The sequence below is a fragment of the Rattus norvegicus genome, chromosome 9 (genome assembly GCF_036323735.1).
Source record: "Rattus norvegicus strain BN/NHsdMcwi chromosome 9, GRCr8, whole genome shotgun sequence".
In the NCBI taxonomy this organism is placed as follows: Eukaryota; Metazoa; Chordata; class Mammalia; order Rodentia; family Muridae; genus Rattus; species Rattus norvegicus.
Window position 1 is genome coordinate 15,010,588 of NC_086027.1, and position 22,797 is coordinate 15,033,384.

Here is a 22,797-nt window from a genome sequence, read left to right on the forward strand (position 1 = left end):
CGGGTTCCTTCAGTGCTAACATAATCAGAAATTTCACCTCAATTCTGGGCATGTTCTCCAGAAGGAATCCACATGGTATTCTAGGTTGCTCATACCTCTCTTGAACTCAGATTCAGACATAGCTACAATGTTATTATTCAATGTCATATACCTGGACCAGTGGGGAAAAATGCTCATTTTTATCTTAATCCCAGCACAGTGCATAGTCCACAGTTCAAATTCTAGCAGTTTGAAAGGTGAGATATAAATCCAAGCGCAGGTACTCTATGTCACTTGGGGATGCAGGGACTGACCTCAGCTGACAGGTCATGCTGGATTATCCAACTGAACAGAGCTGATGTAAGAGGGAGAGCTGAATTGACAACCACTCACTAAACCTTTATTCCCTTGCTCTGCTAGGTCTGAAATTCTCCAGCAGAAATTCGAACATGACACAGACCAGGACAAGATCTCCCTTGGAGAGAAGAACTACAGGAGGAGAACTAAGTGTGCACAGCAAATACACCACTATTGCATCTCATCTGTAATGTCTATAGCAATTGTGGACTGCATTTTCCTCCTTTAGTTTGATTTCTTTGCATTGAATACGCTGTATTTTCACCTTGCCTCTCTCCAGCAAGTGTACACTTTTGGAGGGACCCAGAGAAGTGCTGATGCACATCAATCAAGAGCTGCTGGTCATCCAGAAAGACTGTGCACGTTTAAATTTGTACTTGTCCTGATGAGTCATTCAGAAGAGTTTCATGGAGATCAGTTCACAATATTGGAAAGACTTTGTGACAAAGTCTGTAATATCATTTATACTCAGTATTGGTAGGCGTTTTCCTTAATACCCCCACTCCAACAAAACAGACCTACTTCCACTCCTCTTGAAAAGATCATTACCATCACTAACTGCTTGTCTACTATGTCTCCAAGGCAAGCCACAGGCTATAAGTCTATTCTGCAAAAGGAGCAGCAAAAAATGCTTAGTGCAATTCCTCTATTTAAAGTTTGGTTAATTTTTAATTGTTTTGGTTATTTGGTTTTCCTTCTATTCATTTGAAGATTTGTTATTTATGTGTTGTTGTTTTGTTCATTTGCTTTTCTATTTTGATAAGGATATAGACTGTATATATTGACTACCTGCATCTGGTTACTATCAAGTAAATTGGATGTATTCTGGTCAATAAAGGAGTAATCTCAAACTCTTCACTCTTAAGAACCTTCTTTATTGATCATTAGTGTCAACATCTGAAGTCCCACAGCTATCAGGGAGGGATGGATCTCTGCATTCTCATGGGGACTGGGCATCAAATCACTTCCCAGTCAGACTGAGATTCACAGGCATTTATACAGTCACTGTGCACTGTGTTTCCAACTCTGAATTTCAACTTCACCATGCATACATTACCCAAGGTGCATGCTTGCTGTCAAATATATAGTTACCTCTAAATTATACTCTGTCGATGAGAGTTTTGACCAAATTAATAGGATAAACATTAATTTTTCTGTAATACCTCCCAGGACATATAAACATGGTATAAGGGAGTTTAAAGCCATCGGGAATCCTGCACCCAAATCCCGGGGCAGAAAATGCTGAACACCCAGGAATGCAGATAATCCTGAGACCACAGGACAGAAAGCCACTTCTGACCAGCTCTGCCCACATCTCTGGCCCAATATTAATCTGCATGATGCCTCTGGAAACAGGAATAGAGGAGCAGTCAGTGGCAGGGACCTGCTTGGTTCAGCCTGGGCCCAGAACCTACCGGGGCCGTGAGCATATTTGAAGAAAACCAGAGGCATACAATTCTCTGTTTCCTGACTGTGGCTTTTTTTGATTCGAAGCTCAAAATACCATTTTGTTGTTGTTGATTTTTAGTTGGATATTTTTCATTTCGAATTCAAATGTTATTCATTCCTTGTTTTCCAGAAATAAGTCCAAATACCATCGCCCTCCACCTCTGCTATCAAAGTATTCCCTTCACCATCCATCCACTTTCCCAGCCTAGGCAGGACCAAGAGCTGCACATTCCATTTGTGCCCAAGAAGACCATCCTCTGATACACATGCAGATGGAGCCATGGCACAGTCCCTGTATAGTGATTGGGTAGTGGTTTAGTCTCTGGGAACTCTGCTTGGCAGGCATGGTTGTTCTTATGGGGTTGCAAGTCCCTTCAGCTCTTTCAATCTTTCTCTAATTCCTCCAACTGAGGTCCAGTTCTCAGTTCAATGGTTTGCTGCTAGCATTCACCAGATATTTGACATGATCTGGCTGTGCCTCTCAGGAGACATCTATTTTCAGTTCCTGTCAGCAATGCACCTCTTAGCTTCATCCACCTTATCTAGTTTGAAGGCTGAATATGTGTATAGGCCACTCGTGGGGTAGACTCTAAATGGCCATTCCTCCAGGCTCTGTTCTAAATTTTGCCTCCCTATCCCTTCAATAGAGATTCTTCTTCTCCTTTAAAGGAAGGAGTGAAGCATCAGCATTTTGGTCATCCTTCCTCAATTTCATTTGGTCTGTGAATCTTGGAGGAATCGAGCATTTGTGCTAATATCCACTTATCAATGAGTGCATACCATGTGTGTGTTTTTGTGATTGGGATAACTCACTCAGGAGGATATTTTCTAGTTCATTCTATTTGCCTATGAAATTCATGAAGTCATTTTTTTTTATATCTCTGTAGTACTCCATTGTGTAGATATACCACACTTTCTGTTTCCATTCCTCTTTTGAAGGGCATCTGGGATATTTTCATTTTCTGAATATTATAAATAAGGCTGCTATGAACATAGAGGAGCGTGTGCCCTGTTGTATGTTGGAGCATCATTTGGGTATATGTGCAAGAGAGGTATAGCTGGGTCCTCAGCTAGTGCAATGTCTAATTTTCTGAGGAACCTCCAGACTGATATCCAGAATGGTTGTACCAGTCTGCAATCTCACCAACAATGGAGGAGTGTTCCTCTTTCTCACATCTGTGCAAGGATCTTCTATAGCCTGAGTGTTTGATCTTAGCCATTCAGACTGTTGTGAGGTGGAATCTCAGGGTTGTTTTGATTTCCATTTCCCTTATAACTAAAGATGTTAAACATTTCTTTTGGTGCTTCTCAGCCACTCCATATTCCTCAGCTATGAATTCTTTGTTTAGCTCTGTTCTGCAATTTTTAATAGGATTATTAGTCTCCCTGCAGTCCAACTTCATGAGTTCTTTGTATATTTTGGATATTAGCCCTCTATCAGTTGTAGGATTAGTAAAGGTCTTTTCCCAATCTGTTGGTTGCTGTTTTGTCCTAACCACAGTGTCCTTTGTCTTACAGAAGCTTTGTAGCTTTATGAGGTCCCATTTGTCTATTCTTGATCTTAGAGCATAAGCCATTCGTGTTTTGTTCAGGAAATTTTTTCCAGTGTCCATGTGTTCAAGATTCTTCCCCGCTTTTGCTTTTATTAGTTTGAGAGTATCTGGTTTGATGTAGAGGTCCTTGATCCACCTGGACTTAAGCTTTACACAGGGCAATAAGAAGGAGATGATTTGTAGTCCTCCATATGCTGCCCTCCAGTTGAACCAGCACCATTTGCTGAAAATGCTATCCTTTTTCCATTGGATGGTTTTGTGCCCTTTGTCAAAAATAAAGTGACCATAGGTGTGTGGGTTCATTTCTGGGTCTGCAGTTCTATTCCACTGGTCTATCTTCCTGTCTCTGTACCAATACCATACAGTTTTATCACTAATGCTCTGTAAACTGCTTGAGTTCAGGGATGGTGATTTCCAGGGAAGTCCTTTTATTGTTGAGGATAGTTTTAGCTATCCTGCGTTACTTGTTATTCCAAATTAATTTGCAAATTGTTCTGTCTAACTTTATGAATAATTGGATTGGAATTTTGATGGGGATTGCATTGAATCTGTAGGTCACTTTGGGGAAAATGGCCATTTTTACTCTCTTCATCCTGCCGACCCATGAGCATGGGAGATCTTTCCATCTTCTGAGACCTTCTTCAATTTCTTTCTTCAGACACTTGAAGTTCTTGTCACACAGATGTTTCACTTGCTTGACAAAAGTCACACTGAGGTATTTTTATATGATTTGGGACTATTATGAAAGGTGTCATTTCCCGAATTTCTTTCTCAGATTGTTTATCTTTTGTGTAGAGGAAGGGTACTGATTTGTTTGAGTTAATTTTATACCCAGCCACTTTGCCAACGTTGTTTATCTGGCTTAGGAGTTCTCTGGTGTAACTTTTGGGGTGTCCCATGTATACTACCCTATCCTCTGCAACAGTGATATTTTGACTTCTTCCTTTCCAATCTGTATCCCTTGACCTCCTCTTGTTGTCTGAGTTCTGGCTAATGCTGGGGACAACATACAATGGAGACATCTCAGTAGCCCGCAGTAGCTTTTTGTAAAAAGTGGTTGTTTCCATTTCTCCAAACCTTAGCCCTGGACAACGGCTGTATAGATTTCATTTGTGTGTGACTGCCTATCAGTTGGCCATGGTGTGCACAAGTATTCTATTATGTCTGACTTTCCCACGTCTTTGTCCTTCTGCTCTGGTGAATTCTGTGAAACTAGATGTTCCTTGAGGTTATGATTCTTAGACAATTGGAAATTGATGCATAGGGGCACAGAACAACACAGCCCTAGTGGCCCAGGTGCATACTGTGTGTTCTCATCTTGGAAAAAATGTAGTAACTGCAAAATTGTAGTTCCAGATTAGGGTTTGACTTGCAAAGACAGCTTGAAGAAAATAAGAGAAAATGAATTAGTGCCAACATTGGGACCCTAAGAAAGGAAAGAGTTATTGAAGTTAGGAAGTAAGTTTTACATAATATTATAGACTGGTTAAAGAAGTATAGAATATATAAAATAATATACTAGTAAACTAAGTCTAACTACTGGAACCCTTATGAGTGTCATTGTGTGCAAGGAGCAGAACGCTAGTGGAATTAGTGTGCTAAGGGTTACGTTGATTCTTTCTGGCCACTGCCTGGCAGTTTTGCCTATGTCATTTATCATTAGAGTGTCACAGGAAAATGCAATTAGCTGATCTCAGAGCTTTGGACTCTGAAGTATAAAAGTAAATGGTTAAAGTTTAAATAATGATAAGTTTACAATTATTATTATTATATTGGCCACAGGCCTGAGTATAGGGGAAGCCTGAAACTTTGGGGAACAATTGCAATTCTTAGTTCTTGATGGGATGTAGTCATTCTTTGCATTTGATTTGGCAATGATTATAAAATGTCTTTTTTCTACCTGCTTTTGGATTATTAATAAAGGACTGGGGCAAGAGAAAGGCTACAGAACATGTGAGGAGTAAATGAGAGAGAGCATGAGGGAGTGAAGGAGAGAGTACATGACAGAGCTAATGTAAGGACAAATGTGAGAGCGAATGAGACAGCATGAGGAGAGCATGTGAAGAGTGAGTGGAGAAAGAACGTGATAGTGAATGAGCGAGCTAATGAGAGAGCGAGTCTGAGAACAAACGTGAGAGCCAGGGAGAGAGCATGAGGAGAGCATGTGAGAATGAGTGAGGAGAGAATGTGAGGTGTGTGTGAAGACTGTGTGTGTGAGTGACAAGAGAGTGCATGTGGTGTGTGTGAGATATGTGTGAGGTGTATATGAAGACTGTGTGTGTGCGTGACAGGTGAGTGCATGTGGTGTGTGTGAGATATGTGTGAGGTGTGTGTGAAGACTGTGTGTGTGTGTGACAAGAGAGTGCATGTGGTGTGTGTGAGATATGTGTAAGGTGTGTATGAAGAGTGTGTGTGTGCGTGACAGGAGAGTGCTTGTGCTGTGTGTGAGATATGTGTGAGGTGTGTGTGAAGACTGTGTGTGTGCGTGACAGGAGAGTGCATGTGGTGTGTATGAGATATGTGTGAGGTGTGTATGAAGACTGTGTGTGTGAGTGACAAGAGAGTGCATGTGGTGTGTATGAGATATGTGTGAGGTGTGTGTGAAGACTGTGTGTGTGTGTGACAGGAGAGTGCATGTGGTGTGAGTGAAATATGTGTGAGGTGTGTATGAAGACTGTGTGTGTGCGTGACAGGAGAGTGCATGTTGTGTGTGTGTGAGATATGTATGAGGTGTGTGTGAAGACTGTGTGTGTGAGCGATAGGAGAGTGCATGTGGTGTGTGTGAGATATGTGTGAGGTGTGTATGAAGACTGTGTGTGTGCATGACAGGAGAGTGCATGTGGTGTGTGTGAGATATGTATGAGCTGGGTATGAAGATTGTGTGTGTGAGTGAAAGGGTAATAAACAGACGTGTGCATGATTGTGGGAGTTTGAGAAAAGAAAACTGCAATAAAAAAGGCAGGGTGCACAAAAGAATGCAGAGTGTGTGCAGCCTCAAACTGAGAGAGTGAGAGAGAGAGAGAGAGAGAGAGAGAGAGAGACAGAGAGACAGAGAGAGACAAAGAGAGACAGAGAGAGATAGAGAGAGAGAGAGAATAACTTCAAGCCTTGAAGTTGCCTGTCAGTTTGAACCCAAAGAGGAGTCTGTGGATATGTATTATGCGCCTTCCAGATATTCCTGCTTCCAGGTGAGAACTCTGATCCTGTGACCGAGGGCCAGGAAAGTCTGAAAGAATGGCTGCAACCCTGAGGGCAGAGGATAAAACTTTTAGGTCTATGACCTCCTAATTTATATTTTCACCTGAAGACTTGTTATTAAATTTTCTTACTGGGATAGGACTACGATCCTGGTGAGCGTCTTGTCTCTTGGATGCTCAATCAGTTCTTCCTTGTCACAGACTGTTTGAGCTTACTCCAGTCACTGGGAGTCATTCACACTTTCAAATTTGCTGAACTTTTCAGATTTCTACCATTTGTGGCAAACTGAGTGACAAAAGCAATGAATGTTGAGCACTTCCCTGGGGTCCAGTGCATATGGAGCTACGGGTGTATGGATATGGTAAGTCCCTAGGAGTTCCTCTAAGAAAGTAGGACTGTGCTCTTAGGACCCCTGCGAGACCTCACTTCACTTTGCCAGCTTTGTGGGCTTCTACACTGCTGGTCTGAGAAGAACTGAAAACTAATGAAATAGATGTGTAGCCTCCCATTACCTTTGTCATTGTTAGGATATTAGTAGGAGCGGTTTGATTGAAATATACTCTCAGGAATATTAACAAAATCACTGCCTCTTGAGTACCATCTGGAGGAAGTACCAAGTTCACAGACAGTTCTTCACAAACTTCTCAAAGCCAGCAAACTGGAGCATGAAGAAAGCCAAGTCCAAGGCATTCAAAACCAGCATCCTCAACAATGCCCCCAGGAAAGGCTTTGGTAAAAGAAGGGAGGTACTGAGACAGTTGGCCCTCATACACTCAGAGAAGACTGTGCCAGGAGGATTGGGGAAGGATTGTGGGAGAGAGTAATTAGGTATCAGTAGTCAGTGAGCAGAACGTAAAGTGAAAAAAAAAATATATAAATAGAAATAAAATAAAGGTCTTTAACAAAATGGGACACAATGTATTGCTGAACTAACTCTACTGTGTTTACACTTGCACATTCTTTAACATCTAGAGAGACTAGATGTGATAAAATAGGATGCCCTTGTCGTTTATATTTACTATGTACACAGCAAAGATAAATGAAGTGGATAACATGCAGATCACAGATCCATTGTTCCCTCGCATTATGTGACTCTGCTTCCCTTTTCAAAACTGTGGAAGCCTCTGCTCATCCAGTTCTCAGGGCTCAAGGAAAATGAAGTCCCCTATGATCTCTGCCAAGTGCTCTTGTGTTCCCAAAATTACTCTGCCTCAGGCTGCAGAGGCACTGAAGGGCCAGCCTTCACCTTCAAGGTGCAACCACTCTTTCAGTCTTTCCAGGCCCTCTGTTACTCAACTGAAGGTTTCAGCAGAGGCCTTTCATCTCAATAACAGAAGCTTACCTAATCCAAAACATTGGGAAGCCATCCTACACTCCTGATTGCCTGCTTACCTGAGACCAAACAACATAGCTCTCTTCTTTATGCCTGTTTCCCTGATTTGAAAGTAAATATTGTGTTCATCTGTGGCATCGGTGGTAAGAATAAAATCCTTAACATGAATAACAGGACCATGCAATGCATGGCTTTACATTCTATATACATATTGAATAGCTAGAGGGAATTACCAAAGAAAACAATAAGAATCCTAACAACAATTACAGAAATTATGAAATGAAATAAAACAAAAACAAAAGCAAAAACAAAAATACCTTGTGGGTGCTGGTATTAAAGGCATGTATTAACTCTGACCAGCTTTTAGGTATTTCCAATAAAAAGCAAACAAACAAACAAACAAACAGCCTTATTACAGTTGCAACAGGTGCAGGAGAGAAAGCTGGGAGATATCCTGTGCTGCTGCCCCCATGCTGTGATTCTGCAGCAACAACTTCCTTGGGAATAGGAACCTGTATGCAGTGGGATCCCTTGCTGGGCCTGTCATCTCAAAAATATGGGCTTCCCTAATCCAAAACCTTGGAATCCAGTTGACTTCAGGCCAGGAATGAAGTCAACCATCATTAGTGAAAGAGCAAGGGAAAAATTACATAGGAAAAAATATGTGCCTTAATCAGAAAAGATCCTCAACTTCTAAGGCATCCACAATCTCCACCCCTCTCTTCTGAGCATTGCATAGAGATGATGTATAACTCCAGATGGTAGTAAAAGGCAGAGTTCTTCCCAGAAAAGTCATACATGATTTTCACCCTGATATCTGTGAGGTGAGGTGGCATCGTATCACAGAGTCAGCACACCCAGGATAAGGACACAGAAGCCACAGAAGACAATGCCAAATGGACTCCCTCCTGAACATATGGACCCATTAAAATTGAGGTTTAGCCTAACCTTAGGCCATTCCACTCCCTGCCCATCTGCCTGATTTTTATGTTTGTTCTGAGTTAAAGATCAGCGAGTAGCCCCAAATATCCTCATGATAGGACTTGGAAATTTAGGAAGAATGATAATGGAGAAGGGATGGCTATGTGGTTACAATGTGGTAACTGGGTTCTGACCAGGAACTTCGTCCTTAGCCAATGGGGACTTTAAGGCCGGGCCTCCTGCTTGTTCCAGTGCAGGCTAAGACTTCAGGGTCAGGCCAGTTCCTGAGCCCTACACAGGGCCGCCTGCATACCCTTGTGACTGCATTAGAGCCAGAGTGCTCTCCGCCCCATCCTCTTCTCTCCTCTTTGTCACAGCCATGGTCCCCAAGAGCACTTGTCAAACACCTTTATACATCTATGTCAATCTCAAAGTCAGGTTCCCAGAGAATCAATCCCCATAACTGACCATAAATGAGGATTCACTGTGTGTGTGTATATATAATGTTGTAGAACACAGAATAGGGATTCTTGGTGACAGCTTCGTGGACATGTATCTTTGCACTGGGATCTTTCCACATGACTTAGATATGCTTGCCATGAGGTCATTACCAGTCACCTTGCCATTTCAGTTTCGTTTTTCTTTTGGATGCTAATGCTGTTTGATGTAAGATCCAAGGATAAACTTCCATAATGGGCTATGGTTTCAGACTTGATTTACAGCCAGGTGCCCCGCGGGTTGCTTCCTTTTAAACCTAGAGGTTGATTAATCTTTCCAGTAAGGCTTCCAGTACTTGATAGGATTGTGCTACATGCTGTCAGAGCAGAGTTATACAGAATTCATATGCTGGCCTTCCTCTGATGGTGCTTACTTTTGCCAAGTCCTCAAACAGGGCAGCTCTTGGAAAAAAAACCCTGCAGGCAAAGAAATCATATATGTGGGTCTACCCCTGGCTCCTTGAGAAATGAAAGAGGAATATGGTCTTGACTTACTGGAAGTCTTATCCCAAGACTAGGGAAGGGGACTCCCAGAGAGCACTAAGCCTTCTCCTCATCCATCATAGTCTGTATAGCCTGTGGCTTTCATGTGGTCAGTGTGATGACCTTAAAATGTTCTAGGCATTTCTGCCATGTTTTGTCTCTATACCTAGACATGACCTCAGGTGTACAGTCACATTGGAAACATAAAAAGCCTAGCATCTGAATTGTGAAATTCAATGTGTGTTATATTTAAAATACCACAATAAATGAGTGGCCATTGCTACAGTAAATATTATTAGGGGGTTTCTACCCCACCATAGATCATTTAGTTCCCAAATAAAAGACACAAAACTTTTAGATTTATAATAAGCCTTAAAGTACTCGAGCTGGGCAGACATCAACCCTCTGTGCTATTTTTTCTGCTTCCCTGTCAATAACCCTGAGGTATTGCTTGCCATGCTCTGCCTGGGTCACTCCTGTTCTGACAGGCTGCCCCTCATGGCAATACACTCACGATCCACCTACCCTATGGGGTGGTGACTCCTTCCTTCTCCTCCCATGTCCTTTCCCTCTCCTTGTGGACCCTGCCTGAGCCCCCAGGCCCAGGGAAACTTTGTTCTGTCCCCTCTCTTCTGCCCAGCCCATGTTGTAGGGATTTTATTAACCAATCAGGGATAACTTAGGAGGCAAAAAAAAAAAAATCTGGTATACTTGAGGATCTCCTTGTCTTGGAGCAACCAGACCTTAAGGTACAGAATTTAGCATTTGAATATAGAGCAGCACCAGACACATTATAGGCCGATCTACTTTGTAGCTGGACTCAAAGCTTGGCTCTCACACTGGTCAGATGTTCAACTGTGGAGAAGTTATTTTACCTTTGTGTGACTCAATTCCCTTATCTGCACAGTGAGGATGATAACGAGTGTTTAATTCACAGAGTTGTCTTGGGAACTGATGAGTCAATATATCTAGTATTTAAACATGAAAAACCACCTACTTTGCATAATTAATAAAAGTCTGTGGAAAGGGCAAAGTAATAAAGCCAGAAGAACATTTGATTTGGAAATGGGGCCATACAACTACCTCTAATAACAAACTGAGAATCAGGGAATGGTGGAAGACTAAGTCCAGAGAATTGTGAAATCAAGGCCAGCCTGGGCTGCGTAATAAGATCCTATCACAAAATATCAAGACAAGTCAGGTTCATAGTAATAATAAATCAAGAAATAGCCATTGTAAAGAATTTACAAAAAGCAAAGCAGTGAAGCAGAGTGGATGCTGTGTGTCAAATCCCTCTGCTGTCCATCTCTAGGACCAAGTATGCATCAGATCAGTGACAGGAATGGGGTGCTGAGAGCCTGGAGCAAAGGGATGCTGGCTGCATGGCCACATTTGAACAGTGCTAAAGCAGAACTAAATGCTAAGAAAAAAAGCCATATGCAAAACATGTAAATTTTAATGTCCTCCAGAAAGGCAAAACCACAATAATTTTACTGTTTGTCAAGCTGCTTGTGTCACCAAACTTCTAATATTTGTAAGGATGTGAAAATCTCTTGTGATGCAAACCAGCTGCCAATAAGAAGAGCAACCAGTGTCCTGACCAAGGTGACCTGGATGCTGTCAAACAGGCCGAGGCAGCCTGGACAGCCATCAGAGTATGTTTAACACACAGATATCTGTCATTTCAAAAGGGGGAAAATGAAGCCTCACTTTTCCCCCCACTTTATGCAAAACCAAGAATACTCCAGCATTGAGGCTTACAAATAAAAATATGCCAAGAAACTTCATAGAATATACATTTCTCTTGTGTGTGCTACTGAGTGTGTGTGTTTTGTATATGTTTTGTGTGTATGTGTGAGTGTGTGTGTATGTGTGTGTGCTTGTGTGTGTGTGTCTATGTGTGTATGTGTGTGAGTGTGTGTGTGTATGCATGTGAGTGTGTGTGTTTTGTGTGTGTGTGTGTGAGTGTGTGTGTATGAGTGTGTGTGTGTGTGTGTGTGTGTGTGTGTGTGTCTGTGTGTCTGTGTCTGTGTGCACTAATGCTTCAATTATCCGCTATGGTGAATACTGTCCCCAACTCAATTATGAAGGTTAGTATTAAGCTGTGAGTAGTATGTGGAGAGTGGTCACAAAGAATAATTAGGTGTGCTCTTCTGTTAAGTTGTCTGAGACTTCCAAATGCTGCATGCTGTGAGTGGGCCTCACATCTCAGCACACTAACTCTATTAAGTACAATTCCCATGTGTTTTTCTTAAACAATTTTTATGAAAACCTTTAATAATTTTTTCTCCCATTCATTTTTTTGTGGGGGGCAAGGGTCTTTGTTTGGTTTTTGTTTTTTTGGGTTTTTTTGTTTGTTTGTTTTTGCTTATTTTAGGTCCACAGGATTTTCTGTAGCCTTTGAGGAAGTCCTAGACTTAGGACACTGGATCTGTACAGTTTAGGGAATTAACCAGTTCACTAAGCACATTTTTTGTTTGTTTGGTTTCTGTTTTTCTTTTGAGATCTCACTGTGGGAACAGAGAAAGCCCTGAGGAAGTGCAGCCCTGAGTGGATGTGTGCTGTAAACATGATATGACTATGCCAAGGACCCAAAGCCATTTATCCACGGGGAAAAGGGAAAGGCGCCCATGCCCCTTGAGGCTCAGAGACATGACAAAGCCTTCTCAGGATGGTGTTGATAGTGTGTGCAGATAAAGTCTACTCTACCTTTCTCCCTGGCCCCATCTGGATATTTACAGCCTGAAGACTGCTCCCTGCAGAGACTGCTCCTACTGAGATTAGCTAAATCAGCCCCTTGTCAGTTGCATATGCATAGTCCTCCCCTCCTTGTTTATCTGCATGTAATGCCCACCTCCTTGCTTCCCTGTGCAACAGCCCTGCTTCCTGCCAACTCTATATAATAAACGTGTTGAGCTTCTGGTATGCTGCATTTTCTCCAGCTCAGGGACCCAGCCTTCCCCATGTATGTGTGTCCAATGTCATTCTTCATTTCCTCCTCACCCCTGGTCAGGCCCAAGTCCCTGGAGCCACACAAAGGACTTGGCAATCTCAGTCTGCTCCACTTTGAAGGAAGTGCTTTCTAAACTGAAATCTAAAGCACACAGTGGGTTCAGCTCCCTCTCAAGTGTCTTTGGTGAGGGTTGGGGTGGGTGTGAGACCAGTTGCATTATGACTATTGCAGAAGAGTAAAGGATTCACAGTTTGCTTTTGGTGAAGGTGAGCTCCCCAAGAGGCTATCATTGCCAATGTCTTCCCAAGTCACCTTCTAGGAGGTCAACTGACTCCTAGGTGAGTCTTTGGTTACACTGCTTCAGTTTTCTGTGGCTACACTGTCCAAATGGCACCCACTGGTCACACATGGCTATTTGAGATGAACTAAACTTAGACCTAAAATCTGCCTCTTTAGTCACAGCAGGCAAACCAGGAGGCAAACAGCCAGCCAGAATACATACCCAGAAACACTGCAGATATAGAATATTTCTATCATCTAGAAATTTCTCATGGACAGCAGTGGTCTAGGTTCTTGGTGTCTGGTTTTTCCTTCAGGGAGAATTACTTGACACACTAATATCCAAAGGTTTATTTTTAAAGCAACTTTACCAAAATATGACTTACTCACCCCCAAATTAATCCAGTTTAAGTCTACAATGTAATGGTTCCCAATAAATCTACTTCATCTCTAGACCACGGACCAAAAGAACGAGAGTGTTTGCAGTTATGTAAAATGGTATGCAACAGTATTGACCACTGCATAGTTATACTGCACTACTTTTGAATTCTTCAAATTCAGGCCTTTTATTGATAGTTGTACAAAAATACATTATCCTAGAGTTGAGAAAATATTATACAGTATTTCTTCTGGGCTTTATATTTCATTGAGACTTTAATATTTCTGCATCTTTTGCTAGTATCGTTAGATTCTTTGTAAGAGTTTTATCTTGTGGAGTTTTGTTTTTTTCTTCCAATCTGGTCAGTATTTGATGCCATTTCAATGTTCTCAGGATTTTGAGGAAAATAATACCACAATGATAAAGTGATATTCATTTTCTTGAGCCATTTACACATGTATATACACACATATGGGAAGTTATGTATACATATTTCTATGCTATACTGTGTAGAATACAATTCTATTATACGTCAACATATACAGTGTACTCAATATGATTTCTGTGAATGTTATCAGTCATGGGGAAATATTAAGAGCCTGAATAAACATGCACAATATTTGCAGAATGCACATAAAACTGAAGATGGTATATAAGCAAAATTGTGAAATATATCACTTAGAGCTTTCATATCGAATGTACTTTACAATTTTTAATAGATTAAAAAAAATTAAATCATCTTTACCCAGTTTCTTTTTTTGTTCACAATGTGTCTCCTGGATGATTTGAATTATATACGCTGCTCAAGATCCTTTTAACAACAGTAACCTAATGCCTTACATGTGTTTCTGATATTTCTATTCACTTGATTACTGTTCAATAATTATACCAAGTTGATAGCTGTAATTTTTATCACTTTAAGAATGTAAATTTCATGTGTATGTATACTTTTGATCCTAACTCTTTGGAGGCATAGGCAGGTGGATCTCTTCTTTGAGGTCTACCTGGTCTACATAGGAAAACCCTATCTTAAAAAAATCAATCAATAAATAAGCAAATAAATAAAAAGAATTTAAAACACTTGAAATTAATATGAACACAACCACATCTTTAATAACAATTGATTTTTTATTGCAGATAATTCATATAATCAATTTAAAAATGTTATATAGTATCATATGGGAACTCAATTTCATCGTAAAATAAACCTGCTCTTCTCTTTTAATTGGTTGCTCTTAGTTAACATTTTCATACACATATATAATTTATTCTGATTATTCTCTCCCCCACATCTTCTCATCCCCTCCCCTATGACTTAAACTGATACAGTCTTCTAAATTTAGGCTTTCCAAATTTAGGATTTCTCTTTTATTTATTATACATTCCTTTACTTTTCCATCTACATTTTACGATATCTTAATAAGAAACCCATTCTGTCATTAGCATTATCTCAGTGTTGGTAGGAGACATTCATATTCTTCAGTAGCTTGTCATCAGTGCAGGAAATGACATCGAGGTCTCTCTCTGTCTCTGTCTCCCTCTCTGTCTCTCTCTGTCTCACTGTCTCTTCTGTCTCTCTCTGTCTCTTCTGTCTCTCTGTCTCTCTGTCTCTCTCTCCATCCCCTCCACAACTGTTTTGTTTTCTAATATAAGGTCTCACACTTTAGTCTTGAAATCAAGGCAATCAACCTACCTCAGCCTTGTGAGTTTTGGGATTCCAGGCATACACCATGTTGCCCAGTGAATTTTGTGACTCTCGTACATCCCTTTACCATTTCTGAATTATTTTTAATATTGCGGTGACCTTTTTCTAGCTTCTAGATGTAGATACATTAACTGATTAGAAGGTTTTATTTTTAAAGATTTATTTATTTATGTACATGAGCACTCTGTTTGCGAGTGTGCCTGCATGTCAGAAGAGAGCTTCAGACAGAAGAGGGCAATGGATCCCACTACAGATAGTTGTCGGTCACAATGTGGTTGCTGGGAATTGAACTTGGAAGCAATGGAGAAGCAGCGCTCTTAACCACCAAGCCATCTCTCCAGCCTGATAAAAAAGATTTTAAATTTCATTCTTTTCGTGATTGTTTGCAATCTTTCTTCTTGAGAACACTGTGATGGAATGTCCAAATGGTAATTAGTGGCAGTTGGTAGAAGGAGCCATATGTGTGATGCTGCCATATGTGTGAGGGGCTGGCAACAAGGTGCAGAGCCAAGACCATGGCCCCCTGCCCTGAGTCTCGCCTGCTGGATGTGGGCTCTCAGCCCCATCAGGATGCCTTCAGGTGAGGACAGCAGGTGGTGGCTTGTGCCCTGCTGAACCGGCCTAGGAGAGTGGCAACCACAATCGCCATGTCCAAGCCTCAAGCCTGGGGCAGCTGGAAGCTCCGGAGGCGATGGCCTCGGTTAGGTCACGGTGTGCCTGGGGGCCGCAGACGGCGCCCTGGCCTCCGCCGAGCCCTGAGATGGGACTGACTGGCCTGAGCGGAGCCGGGAGGTCCGCACCACGCGCCTCCCCGTGTCGCGCCTCCTGGTGTTCCTGCACCGCGGAGTGGGCACACGTGTCCTTCCCACCCCGCCGTAGGACCGTGCCCGAGCCCGGCCTCAGGGCACGCGGAGCTCGTGGGTGAGCGCGGGGACTGAGGGGCCCGGGCGCGCGCGTTATATTTGGCGCACGCAGCAGCGCGTGTGCCTGGGCGAGTTTTCCTTCCGCGGGTGCCGGCAGCCAGGGCGCCGCCGCCCAAGCTGACTCCTCTCTCTCTCCCGCTCCGACCCCGGTAGGGCCCAGAGGTGATTCTGCCTGCACGATGTCCTCCTTCCTGGAGACGAGCTCTTCCCAGGCGCCACGTCGCGAACAAAAAGAGAAAAGAAAAAAAAAGAAAAGAAAAATCAGAAGAAGCTGACAGAGAAGGGGGCGGTAACCGCGTTGGGGGTCACCTCGGCCACGGGAGGGCGCGCTAAGACAGTGGCGGTGTTTCCAAGGGCGACTCCACCCTGCAGTTTCCAGGGAAGAAGCCGAGGCTAGTCCTGCCAGGGGACCTGGAGGCCTGGCGCCCGCGCGGACCCCTGCCCGACCTCCGGTCTGGTCCCCAGAGACAGCAAGCCTCAAGGAGGGCGGGCTGCACCTTAAGAGCAGCATCATCAAGGTAGGTAGGAGACCAGCGCCCGTCCTTAGGCTCCTTCTGGGCCCCCCACCCCCGCCCTGGGAAAGCAGTGGCAGAAGGAGGCAATGCAAAGTGAGCCCATTGGGTAGGGGAAGGGAGGGTTCAGGCATGGATGGAGAGCTGAAGCAGGGATTGGAAAGCCTATGGCATTGGGAAAGAATGGAGAGGTGCTCTGGAGTGTGCATGAGAGCTGTGCTCTGACATCCCCAGAGCAACTTGGGGCTGTCACACCTCTCCAGATGACTTGGAATTAAATGGCCTCTACCTGCCAGGGCAGGACAGGCATTTCAGAGGCAGCTTAGCCTGGTGGCACACTCCCTGTAATGTTTCCATTGTATGTTAAAGGACAGGGATCATGGGAAAATATTTCCTTAAAACCTCAGGCAGTGAATGTATTATTTAATAGATTTCTTCTGTTCTACTTTGTAATTGGTTGCCCCTTGCAAGAGATTGTATTTGGAGGATGTAAAATACCCTCCTTCAATTACTCGGAGAAAGGGAACATAAACCGAGATTTCCTCTTTTTTAGCCTCCAAAGCTCTGAGAGATTACAGTTCTGCATAATTTAATTCTCTCCTACCTGCTATGAGCAGGCCTCCAGATCAGCAAGTTCCTTTGGAATGGTTTTGCTTGTTTTTGTTTATTTTCCATGGTGCTGATTAGAAAGTCATGAATTGTTTTGTGAATTTTAAATTTCAAGAGGTGGCACCCAGAGTTTATGGTGGTTTCCTTCACACATTGCAGTGTAGTTGCAGCATAAAAAAATGCTTCTTGTGACAAGAAGTGGAAAAAGAAAGTTGATGAGCTAAGAAAAGTAGAGCCTTGAGCCAGATCAACCATTTGGCTTCCTCAAATATGGAGCAAGCATGCAATGTGGCTTTTTCAGAATCGAGGGGGTTTTTAGGATAGGGCAGTGAATGCTGTCTGGGGCTAACCTTCCCTTTTGTGGCTGACAACCCTTAGGAGAAGGTCAGAATGTGCCAACAGCACAGAGTGGGCACTGGTGGTGTTTGAACTCAGAAGTGCTCAGGAACTGTGAAAGTTTCTCTGTTATCACCCTGGAGCCATCTAGTGAAATAGACCACTGTGATGCTGTGTAAGAGGCCATTGTGAGGGCTGCAGAGATGGCTCAGTGGGTAAGAGCACCAAGTGTTCTTCCAGAGGTCCTGAGTTCAAATGCCAGCAACCACATGGTGGCTCACAACCATCTGTAAGGAGTACTGATGCCCTCTTCGGTTGTGTCTGAAGACAGCTGCATTGTCTCACATATAAATAAATAAATCTTACAAAAGATTCTCATCTACTGCAGTTTCTATGTGGACAGGGCACAGTTGAAGGGATTAAAGATCAAGTACATTGCCTGTCTTTAAAGATCAAGTGTATCATCTAACTTTTAAACCAAGAAATGTAGTGTCTTTTTTGCTGCTTGTGTAGCTTTTAGTGATGTATCTTTTCTCCTAGTACGACCTTTGTTTCCATGATAGTTGTTTTCAAGTATATATGATTATCGCTCCTATTTGCAGAGCTATTCAATATTTTCATTGGTTAAATATTTGTGGTGAATTTACATTGTGATATCAGTAAAATGCTATGTGAAAATTTTACAGAATATACCGGTTTGGGTAATTTTAATAACCTTTGCCCTCAAGTGGTGGCCTGTTTTCACATTGAAAAGACTGGAATTCATTACCATCCATAAAAGGATTGATAGGGAAGCACAATGGACAGCAACAGTGTTGTTCCCTTTGACAGTTGTGGGAGCCAGAAAGAAGTGTGACTTGCTTTTTGTGATTTACCAAATCAAGACTCAGTATCATTACTATAGAAGCCCATGGAAAAAATGATGAAGTTTTCAGAAATCACCAGTTGAAGAAATGGTGGTGGTTTTGCTTATATTGAATTCTGAGTTTCAAAGTTATGTTTCATTTTTCTTTATTCCTTAATGAGGCTTTTTATTAAGTTTTTTAATCACCATTACACACTTAGATGCACAGTGCTAGGATGGTAGTAGGTGCTCATTAAATCACTGATCATTGGGGAGGAGGAATGATAAGAAAGTATGTATTTTCTGTAAGTTCTGTTAGTTTTGGGAACAGGTGGTTTTAGGTTTACCATCATACTTTGGTATCTTGTCCCACATAAGACAACTTGACAGAACCCCCTTTCTGGTCATTATGTTCAACTTATTTTTCTCTTAATCATTCTTGAAAATCATGGAAGTAGTGTGGAAAATTGATTGTACCTGCAGTATAGCAAAAAAGCCCAGTCTAGATAGGAAGCAGGTATGTTTCTCCATGAGCTGATGTCTTAAAACATCTAGATTTTAGGAATTTGGTGTTGTGTTTTCAAACATACATCTTACAGCATACAGATAACATCGTGATAGAATAAAGTAATCTTTTGATTTACCACCAAATTCCCTAAAGCAATGACTACTGCACAGCTCTCTTGGCCATATGAATAGCCGAAATTATATTTCACTCTTTTAAAGAAATAATGAAAGCACTTAAGGTTAAAGAGGAGCCCATGGGAAAAGTTTGCTGTGGTGTTTCTCTTTGGTTTCTTGTGCTCTTTCTAGAGAATGACTTTAAGAAGTCAGGGCGACCGGTCAGGTGGTCAGTGTGGTCAGGCAGTCATGAGCAGATGGTTAAGCGATGTGCTAGGGCCCCATAGGCCAGTGAGCCCAGCTGAGAAGCAGAATCTAGCCAGTGAGCCTAACTGAATAGCAGAGGCTAGACAGTGAACCTGACTGAAGAGCAGAGGCTAGCCAGTGAGCCAAGCTGAAGAGCAGAGGCTAGCCAGTGAGCCTAGCTGAAGAGCAGAGGCTAGCCAGTGAGCCTTACTGAAGAGCAGAGGCTAGCCAGTGATCCCAGCTGAAAAGCAGAGTCTAGGCAGTGAGCCAGGCTGAAGAGCACAGGCTAGCCTGTGAGTCTGACTGAAGAGCAGAGGCTAGCCAGTGAGCCAGGCTGAAGAGCAGAGGCTAGCCAGTGAGCCTGACTGAAGAGCAGAGGCTAGTCAGTGAGCCTAACTGAAGAGCAGAGGCTAGCCAGTGAGCCTGACTGAAGAGCAGAGGCTAGCCGGGAACCTGACTGAAGAGCACAGGGTAGACAGTGAGCCTGACTGAAGAGAACAGGCTAGCCAGTGAGCCTGACTGAAGAGCAGAGGCTAGCCAGTGAGGCTGACTGAAGAACAGAGGGTAGCCAGTGAGCCTGACTGAAGAGCACAGGTTAGCCAGTGAGCCAGGCTGAAGAGCAGAGGCTAGCCAGTGACCCTGACTGAAGAGCAGAGGCTAGCCAGTGAGTCTGACTGAAGAGCAGAGGCTAGCCAGTGAGCCAGGCTGAAGAGCACAGGCTAGACAGTGAGCCTGACTGAAGAGCAGAGGCTAGCCAGTGAGCCTGACTGAAGAGCACAGGCTAGCCAGTGAGCCAGGCTGAAGACTGAAGAGTAGTGATTTTAACCTTTATTTATAAGTTCTTCCGTTTTCCTAGAATTTCTGCAAAGGTTTGCCGCCATAAAGTTTGACTTATAAGGTTCTCCTTGCTCTCTTCTTCTTATCTCCTTTCCTCTTGCTCTTATGACACAATAATTCCCTTACTCTCAATGCCTTACTCTCAACGCTATGCCTTTACTTCTAAGTTCTTCTTGAGTTCTGTTCTCTTCAGTTCAGTTCTGTCTAAAAAGCTTTCTCTCTCTTTGTCCTCAGCATTTGTATATCTTTCTGAACACAGCATCACATGGTGAAAAGTTCACCACAAGTTTGCACAGGAATTCAAATCATAAGTTGGATAATCAGTTTACGACAGAGAATGTTTACATGCATATCCATGAAGAGTAATCATCAGGATAAACTGTCACCATCTGTCACTGGCTCTGCATGTTCATGGAGAGTTAAAAGCTGTAATTTTTATGAGAAAAGAATAAGTGAAATTGCCTATAGGCAAATCCAGTCAATTATTTACGTTCAGTCCTTGCACCTATAGTAAATCATTAGTTCTCTTTTAATGAACTTTTGTTAATTGCTTTATACCCTCTTAGATTGGGTTCTAATTTGTAGATGCCTGCTTGGTATTGCAGAAGCAATTCACTCGTGAAAGTTTAAGAAGGAAGAGTTCTCAATGCAATTTTGATTACCAGAAAAAACATAATAGCTGTCCCATTATAAAGGAGCTTAAAATTACTAATCTAATTTTAGGAATTCTTATAGAACCATCATAAGAATTAAGAAATCATCTCTTTGTCTGTACATCATCAGGCCAAGACAATACATCTTCGCTGCTCTGTGGTGATCTGCTCAAAAGAGTGGGGTAAAGAGGATGACAAATACAGAGGCAGATATTTGCAGCCAACCATTCAGCTGAGAGCAGGGTCCCCAATGGAGGAGTAAGAGAAAGGATTGAGGGAGCTGAAGGGGTTTACAGTGCCATAAGAACAACACTAAGAAACACCCAGAGTTCCCAGGACCGAAACCACCATCCAAAGAGTACACATGGACAGACCCATGGCTACAGCTGCATATGTAGAAGAGGATGGCCTTCTTGGGCACAAATGGGAGGAGAAGCCCTTGGTCTTGTCAAGGCTTGATGCCCCAGTGTAGAGGAAACCAGAACAGGGAGGCAGATAGGCCTGGGTGTTTGGGTGGGTGTGGTAACACCCTCACAGTAGAAGGGGGAGGGGGTTTTATAAGGGGTTTTGTGGAAACCAGGAAAATGGATAACATTCGAAATGTAACAAAAGCCCTCTCTGGGGAAGGGACAGCGGATAAGCTGCTCTGAGCCCCTACTTCCCTGCTGCCTCCCTTTGATCGCGACTGTGGTGCATGGTGTCAGCCTGGGACTCTCCATGGGCTGCTGCTGGCACTGGTCCTGGCGTTCATGCCAAGAGCATGATGAGCAAGGAGCACATGGTTTGTCCCGATTCAGAGCAGGGCGAGTGGCCACCAGAGAATAAGCACAGCTTCCTGTACGATCATGAGGTCTTCCTGGGCAAGGAGGACTCCAAGACCTTTGATAGCTAATCCTGGACGAGAGCAGGAGAGGCTGGGGAAAATTGTTGATCCAATTGACAGTGATGAAGGCAGCCTTGTTACTACTGAGGATCTGAAAGTGTGGATCAAACAGGTACAGAAAAGATACATCAACCAAAATGTGGCAAAACTCTGGAAGGATTATGATAGGGACATAGATGAAAAATCTCCTGGGAAGATTACAAGCAGGCTACCTATGGCTACTACCTGGGAAACCTTGCTGAATTCCAAGATAGCTCTGATCATCACAACTTTAAAAAGTTGCCTCCACGAGATGAGAGGAGGTTTAAGGCCTTGACGGTGACCTGACAGCTACTCAGGACGGGTTCATTGCTTTTCTGCACTAAGAGGATTTAAAACATATGAAGGAGATTGTAGTTCTGGAAACACTGGAGAATATCGACAAGAACGGGGATGGTTTTGTGGACGAGTATGAGTACATTGTGGACATCTTTTTCTCACGAGGACAATTGCCCTGAGACCGACTGGGTTTTGTCTGGGGAGCAGTTCAATGATTTCCCAGATCTGAACAAGGATGGGAAACTGGATTAGGATGAGATTCACCATTGGATCCTCCCTCAGGACTATGACCATGCACAGGCTGAGGCCCAGCATCTGGTGTATGAGTCAGATAAAAAGAAGGATGAGATGCTGACCAAGGAGGAGATTCTAGACAACTGGACCATGTTTGTGAGAAGCCATGCCACCAATTACAGGGAAGATCTTACCAAAAATCATGATGATCTTTGAAAGAAACTCATCCTCATGTGGCCAACAGTCACATGCTTTCTATTCTGGCCGATTGCTATATTTGTCAAGTATATAGCAGTTGTGTCTCTAAACAATAAGAAACCTTTCTAAAGCTCAAAAAATCATGCATTACACCACAAACAATAATAGTAGGAGATTTAAACACGCCACTTTCATCAATGGACAGATCAGGGAAATAGAGATTAAACAGAGACACAGAAAGACTAACAGGTTATGAAACAAATGGATTTAACATATATTTATAGAACACTCCACCCTAAAACCAAAGGATATACCTTCTTCTCAGCATCCCATTGTACCTTCTCCAAAATTGACCATATAATCGGTCACAAAACCGGCCTCAACAGATACAGGAAGGTAGAAATAATCCCATGCCTCATATCAAAAAACCACGGACGAAGGCTGCTGATCAATAACAACAAATAGGACAGAAAGCCCACATATACATGGAAGTTGAA

The 22,797-nt window shown here is 42.8% G+C and overlaps 1 protein-coding gene across 3 annotated transcripts in view; it reads left to right on the top strand.

Annotated features, from left to right (window-relative positions):
* LOC134480522 (uncharacterized) overlaps positions 1–22,797 on the top strand; it is a 62,349-nt gene that overhangs the window by 15,052 nt on the left and 24,500 nt on the right. For 2 of the 3 annotated variants that reach the window (XM_063268043.1, XM_063268042.1), the window contains exon 5: positions 400–1,187. The exons of the other annotated variant lie outside the window; for it this stretch is intronic. In XM_063268043.1, the coding sequence (XP_063124113.1) occupies positions 400–405 (6 nt within the window). In that variant the 3' untranslated portion in view covers positions 406–1,187. Of the gene's footprint in view, positions 1–399; positions 1,188–22,797 lie in introns of those variants that run through there. 3 annotated transcript variants of the gene reach the window in all.